At 44.6% G+C, this 7,330-nt stretch overlaps 1 protein-coding gene across 1 annotated transcript; it reads left to right on the top strand.

Annotated features, from left to right (window-relative positions):
• The first annotated feature begins 1,620 nt into the window (after positions 1 to 1,620).
• On the top strand, positions 1,621 to 2,774 carry LOC109150819 (uncharacterized mitochondrial protein AtMg00810-like). The gene is made up of 2 exons (XM_019298794.1): positions 1,621 to 1,993; positions 2,098 to 2,774. The coding sequence occupies exons 1-2, from the start codon at positions 1,621 to 1,623 to the stop codon at positions 2,772 to 2,774; spliced, it is 1,050 nt and encodes a 349-aa protein (XP_019154339.1).
• The last annotated feature ends 4,556 nt before the right edge of the window (positions 2,775 to 7,330 follow it).

Below are 7,330 nucleotides of genomic sequence, written 5' to 3'. Positions count from 1 at the left end.
GAAATCACTGGAGACGGAGGCGCGATACCGGCAGTGACGTCTTGGCTGCCGGACACGGGTGCTTCCACGCACGCTACACCGGATTCCGGCGTGGTCTCGCAGGCCGAAGAATATCACGGTGATGATGTTCTGAGAGTGGGTAATGGCACAGGATTGGCAATCTCGCGTGTGGGTCATGCAGTTATTCCTTCGGCCACTAAACCATTTAAATTATCTAGTGTCTTACATGTTCCTGAGTTGTCAGTCTCTTTATTATCTGTAAATGGTTTTACAAAAGATAATAACTGCTATTTCGAATTTCATCCTAGTTTTTTTGTTGTGAAGGACTCCATCACACAGGCGGTTCTTCTTAAAGGTCCAAGCTCAGGGGGATTGTATTCTTTGTCAGTTCCGAACCCACATCATGCGTTCGTCTCTGCTCGTGCCTCTTCCACGGTCTGGCATCAGCGTCTCGGTCATCCTCACGAACAAGCCCTTAAACGTGTCTTACGGGAATGCCCGGTTGAAATCAATAAAAATGTAACTCCCAGTTTATGTTCGTCTTGTCAACTCGGGAAATCCTCTCGATTCCCATTAGATAGGGTATCTAAATCTAGCAATAATATTTTAGACCTTATTTACACCGATATTTGGGGTCCCACGCCTGTTCTTTCCGCGGATGGCTCACGTTACTTTGTACTCTTCGTAGATGATAACACCCGCTATCGTTGATATTATCCTCTAAGACTCAAAACCGATATATACAAAATATTTGATGTTTTTCAGGCGACGGTAGAACGTACGTTTTCACGTTCTATCAAGTCCATTCAGTCTGATTTGGGGGGGGGGGTGGGGGATATCAAAAGTTACATAAACTGTTTACCTCCTTAGGAATTGTGCACAGGCAATCATATGCCTATACGCATGAGCAAAACGAGCGTGTAGAACGCCGGCATCGGCATATTGTCGAGACCGGTCTGGCCATGATGGCCCAAGCGTATGTCCCACAAAGACATTGGGATCATGCCTTTGAAACAGCAACTTACCTTATAAACTGATTACCGTCCTCCTCACTCCAGTTTAATACACCTTACTACCGGTTATATCAGTCTCCACCCACTTACACATACTTACGTGTATTCGGGTGTCTTTGTTTTCCGTACCTTCGTCCGTACAACCGTCATAAAATCGAGTATCGGTCAAGTCCATGGTGTCTTCTTAGGTTACCCACCGTCCTTTAGGGGTTACCGCTGCATGGACCTAAACACCGGGAAAACTTACATCTGTCGCCATGTTCGCTTCGATGAAAGTCACTTCCCTTTTGCAAACAGGAATCCCGTGCAGTCTGGGCCACGAGAATCCGTACCCAGCTTACCATGGGGGTCCAGTCCCATTTTGCATCATAATGACATAGTTGAAACTTCGGTCACCATCCCTTGCCTTGTTGTAGAACCAGCTCCGGCTCGAGCACCTGTAGTCAAAAGACGAGGGCGTCGAGCCCAACCTCAGGAGCGGGCTCATGTTATGCGGCTCCGGCGTATGACACAGGGGACTGGGGAGCAGTTTTAGGTCCTCACGGCATCCACCGATGACCCAACTTGCTACTCTCAGGCAGTGGGGCATCCACAATGGCGAGACGCAATGGACCAAGAGTTCAACGCGTTACTGCATAACAACACATGGAAGCTTGTGCCCGCTACTCCTGGAACGAACATAGTGGGATGCAAATGGGTTTTTCGCACCAAGCGGAAAGCCGACGGCACGGTAGAACGCTACAAAGCCCGACTCGTAGCCAAAGGCTACAATCAAGTGGCTAGCGAGGATTTCTTTGAGACGTTTAGCCCGGTTGTTAAACCGATCACGGTTCGACTGTTACTTGCTTTAGCCATTTCCCGTGGGTGGACACTCCGACAGCTGGATGTTCACAATGCCTTTTTAAATGGGCACCTAGCTGAAACGGTTTATATGCGGCAGTCACCAGGCTATGAGGATCCTGATCGTCCTGATCACATCTGTCACTTGCAGCGCTCCCTTTATGGGCTGAAGCAGGCACCCCGGGCCTGGTTCTAGTGTTTAATGATTTCTTAATTCTCACAAGATTTGTTGCTTCAAAAACAGATGTTTCTCTGTTCCACTATTCAGCTGCTGATTCCCGGGTATTCCTGCTCGTCTATGTGGACGACATTATCATGCTCGGGAGTGACACGGCCTTGGTTGATTCCTTGCTAAAACAACTGGCGACGGCCTTCAAAATTCGAGACCTGGGGCAACCTACGTTCTTTCTTGGCATAGAAACCATTCCTGTACCGGACGGTGTGATTCTTTCACAGCGACGTTATATGCGGGATATTCTTCAGCGAGCTGGCATGACGGACTGTAAGGCGCTAGCCACTCCGGCCTCTTTGACTCAGCCTGTGTGTCAGTCCGCTGATTCCTTCGACAACCCGACACAATACCGCCGTCTTGCCGGGGCTCTTCAGTACCTCACCATCACTCAGCTGGACCTATCTTATTCCGTCAACCGACTCTGTCAGTTCTTGCATTCACCTACTAATGAACATTGGGGCCTATTAAAGCGAGTTCTTCGCTACGTTAAGGGAACTTTGGAATACGGTCTACGCATCACTACGTCAGTGTCCTCGGAAATTCATACCTACTCCGACTCTAACTGGGCTGGCTGTCCGATTGATCGCAAGTCCACTAGTGGTTACGCAGTGTTTTTTAGTAAAAATCTTATTTCCTGGGTCTCTCGGAAACAACGCACCGTTGCACGCTCTTCGACTGAGGCAGAATAAAAGGGACTCGCGGATGTGTGTGCTGAGGTTACCTGGGTTGTGTCTTTATTACGGGACCTTGGCTTAGGGCCTGCCACTCCACCAACACTGTGGTGTGATAATCTCGCACCAAACATGTTGAGGTTGACTACCACTTTTGTTCGGGACAAAGTTTCGGCTGGTGAGTTCCAAGTTCATTTTGTGTCCACCAAAGATCAGCTAGCAGATATTTTCACCAAACCACTTCCAGCAGCGCGGTTCACTGCTCTTTGTGACAAGCTCAATGTGGTTCCACACCTACCTTGTGCTTAAGGGGGAATGTTAGTGATCTAGTCTCTAGCCTATTACATAGCTCTCTCTCTCTCTATGAGAGTATTAATGTAATCATAATTCTGTAACCGAATGAATTATCTTTTCCATTCTCATCGGAGGAAACGGGAGAAACACCATTCGCACTAGTCTACGGGGCGAAGGCATGACTACCCATCGAGGCCTGGATTTCGACCTCAAGGGAGAAAGATTATTAGTAAGAAGAAAACGACCGATCGATGGCCCTCGATCTCGATTGCATTGAGGAGAAAAGAAAGTTGGTCGCCCGGAGGGTCGTGGAGTACCAAAAGAAAATCAAGGCAAGTAGAGACATCCGGGTCCGCCCACGATACTTTCAGGTGGGGGATTATGTTCTACGAAAGCGAGAAGCGAGCCAACCCCAAGAGGGTGGGAAACTGGCTCAAAATTGGGAGGGTCCCTATGTTGTCTCGGCCATCATACGCCCAGGGACTTACAGACTGGAGACAACCACCAACCGCCTGATTGACAGGACGTGGAACTCTGATAACTTGGTGTTGTTCTGCCAGTAGACTAGCTTGGCTTACATTTCTTTCGCATTGTAATCGACGACCGGGAGTAGAAGTTAGGATCATGTACCCGATCGTAGAATTTGTAATTTTATCGCAAGTATTTGTAATCGGCATCTGGGAGTAGTAATTAGGCCACGTGTACTCGGGCCCGACTTTGTAATTTCTGTTGTTATAATTATGTAAGGACCACCCTCGGGGGGCTACGCATATCGTCAATGTCTTCACCGAGAGCGAAACACTGAAACATCGCGATTCAAAACCGTCTTCGACCGAAACGTCGCGTAAACTTTTTCTGGTTCTCTAACCGATGATGACCGCAATGTCACGTAAACTTTTTTCCGGTTCTCTAACCGATGACGACCGCAATGTCGCGTAGGACCACTTTTTGTTCTCCGCATAGGATCTGTGCTTGGTATTTCCCTAGCCAATCCATGCCCAAAATCACCTGTACCCCATCTAGTTTGAATCGGATAAGGTCGCTGGGAAAATCCACCCCTTGTATGGTAATCATTACATTTTCGTACATGCGGTCGCATTTTAGGATCTCGCCGGAGGCCACCTTGACCTGAAGTCGGACCTTGGTGCTGGCGTTGAGGTCGAGCTGAGTGGCAAACTCAGTTGCTATAAACGAGTTGGTAGCCCCCGAGTCAAATAGTATAGTGGCGGGGGTGGCGTGTACCAGAAAGGTTCCGGATACTATGTTGCTATCTCCAATCCTGGCTTTGCTTAGAGTAAGGATTCTCCCTTGAGTGGTTGGTGTTGTGACCTGTTGAGGTGAGGTGGCCCTGGGGTTTTTAGGTCCGCGGTTGGAGTTCATATGATTTTCTTCGGATTTCCTTTTGTACCCCAGGTGTGTCTCCCGGGGTTGGTTTGGCACTTGTTGTAGTTGGGATGCCTTGGCATAGGCCTCCCCGAGGGTTCCTAGCTCTTGTGTGGCCAGGGCTTTTTGATATTCGGGGTCAAGGCCTGTTATGAACTTTTCGATCTTGATCCTCTCGGTGGGTACTAGCTCGGGGATGAGGCAAGCCAGTCGGTGGAATCGTTGGTAGTATTCTGTGATCGAGGTTGCACCTTGTCTTAGGTGGAAGAATTCTTCGTATATGGTGGCTCTTAGATGATTGGGATAGAATCGTTCGTAGTCGTGCCTTTAGGGATTCCCAGTTGAATTCATGGTTATGTTTACATGTGGGTCCCTCGTGGTCCCACCAGGTATCGGCCTCGTGCTTGAAGTAGAAGGAGGCTATTCTTACTTGGTGGTCTTCGGGGCATTTGGTTGCCTTGAATATCTTGTCGAAAGTCCCGATCCATTCCTCGAGGGCTGTGGGGTCTTCGTTCCCTGAGAAGGTGGGTGGTTGATGTGCCGAGACTTGGTGGTGGATTTCCAAGTTCTCGTTTGTTCGTAAGGGTTGGGGAATGGTAGTCCTCAGTGCCTGGGCAATTTGGGCCAGGCGTTGCAGATTCTGTGTCAAGAATTCCTGAGTGGGGAGTTTCGGTGTCCCTGTCTGTCCCTTTTTCGGTGCCATCCTGGTGTTCATAAGTCGATGTTATTTTGTATTCTTACCTGGATGCAATAAGTGAAGGGGGAGTTTCTTCTTAGAGAGGGAGTAAGTGGGTGGGTTATGTGTAGGTTTCACAATCTCACTGCGCGTCCTAGGATTTCCAAATCTTATGTTCCTAAGTACCTAGAGTTTGAGCTTAATGTCCTAAAGTCTGGCCTTAAGTGTCTTACCCTAGGGTCAATCTTAGGCTCTGATACCAACTGTAACACCCCAGATTTTCAAGATATTTAAAACTTATAAAATAAAGGTGAAATCTCATTAAATCTCAAAACATAATTCAAGAGTGCGGGGTGCTATGCCACACCTGAGCTAGAGAGCTCAGGTGCACAGGCTAACTAACTAATATCCTCAAACGGTATCAATACTAAATCATGGCACGCAGGCCGAAAGGGAAGAACTATCTAAGCTACGCCCAAGCTTCTAGCGCGCTCCAGTGATCTACTTGTCTGTGCCTGAAAGCCAAATATATCTGTTCAGCGAGAGATGCTGGTAACCCACTCCAACGTGTTGAAATACAGTACATATAGATATATATATATATAGATATACGAAAACCATTTTTGAACATGAAGATATATCCTACGAACTCTAGCTTTTAAACACTACAAAAAAAATCACGATTCGCGACGGAAAAATTCCGTCACGAAAACACGAAATTTCGTCGCTAAAAGGGTTTAGTGACGGAATTTTGCATTTTCGCGACGAAATTCATTCCGTAGCCTCCAGGCTTGTCGTATTTCATTTTGCAACGGAAATAATTCGTCGCGAGCAGTGGCGACGGAAAATCACAACGGAATTTTCCGTCGCGAAATTGGCTACGAATATCATTCCGTCGTGAATCTGTCGCGGTTTTGGCAACGGAAATGTTTCCTTCATTCGCCATTGTGTGAAAAAATATCCATTGCAAAACTCATATTCCGTCTTCTATGCCGTCGTGAAATATAACAACAGAAATAATTATCGTCGCGATTCCATCGTTATCCTATCCGTTGCAAATTTCGTGTTCCGTCACAAAATTCTGTCGTAAGAAAACGACGGAACAAATTGTCATCGTGATTCGATCGATAACTTTTCCGTTGCAAATTTCGTCTTCCGTTACAAAATTTCGTCGTAAGAAAAACAACGAAACAAATTTCCATCGTGATTCCATCGCTAGATATTTCATCCCTAAAATCAAATTTCGTCGCGATTATGCTAAATAATTTTTTTTAATATTTTAGGAATTATTATTATATTACAAAATTTTAATGTTAGTATTTAAAATATTAATATACAATTATATTTATAAACAAAAACACTATTAATAAAATACAATATAATTTGTATTATAAAAGTAATATTGTTTTATAGTACCAAAAAAAAAACTAATTAATCTCTAAACAACAATATAATAATGCATAAAAAATCGATATCGAATTCAATCCTGTTGCAGTGAGGTTGATGATGGAGTACCAGCGCGGTGTGGTTGATGATGGAGTACCAGCTCTCTCACTCTCAAGAATGCGCTGCTACATAAGAAGAATAAGTTTTCAAATTTTGAATATCATCTTGCATCTTTGCAAAATTAGCATTGTCTAATGGTTGCGACGTTGAGGTTATATTATCCGATGTGTTAACATTAATTGGACCACAAATGAAGCTACCATATGAGTCAATTCCATAAACTCTTCTTTTCTTATCATGCCCGCCAACCGTAGACTCTCATCTACATCCTCTACATTTTTTGTTAATACTTCCCGTTGAAAATGCAACTTGCTGCTATAAAAGTTAAAAAATTTAGTACAATAGGCACAATAAAATCTCAACATCAACTCAATGGGTACACTAAAATAAAATCACAATGATTCTATTACAATAATCTTAATAAAGATTTCCGCCAATACAATAGTGTTAAAAAATCTCAACTAATAAACATATATTGTTTTCAAGCACATAAAAATTTTAAGATCATAGATATCAACTAATAAACATATATTGTTTTCATTCTTCTCACTAGGCATGAGAAGAATCTTATATTCTCTATGATTTTAGCATTAATAAACTGCATTTATATATCTTAGCGAGCAGATGATGCATTGAATATATAGAACTATAAGTGCTCGAAAAACCACAGTAGCAATTAAACATAAATGTTCAAGCAGTAGGTTGAATATAAAAA

Source organism: Ipomoea nil, unplaced genomic scaffold (assembly GCF_001879475.1).
Source record: "Ipomoea nil cultivar Tokyo-kokei standard unplaced genomic scaffold, Asagao_1.1 scaffold2280, whole genome shotgun sequence".
Lineage (NCBI taxonomy): Eukaryota > Viridiplantae > Streptophyta > Magnoliopsida > Solanales > Convolvulaceae > Ipomoea > Ipomoea nil.
This window is presented reverse-complemented; position numbering and strand designations above follow the sequence as displayed.

Coding starts and splice junctions, on each gene's coding strand:
- LOC109150819 (XM_019298794.1), top strand. CDS start 1,621: ATGGACCAAGAGTTCAACGCGTTACTGCATAACAACACATGGAAGCTT. Junction 1,994..2,097: donor TGATCGTCCTGATCACATCT/GTCACTTGCAGC, acceptor CTTCAAAAACAG/ATGTTTCTCTGTTCCACTAT.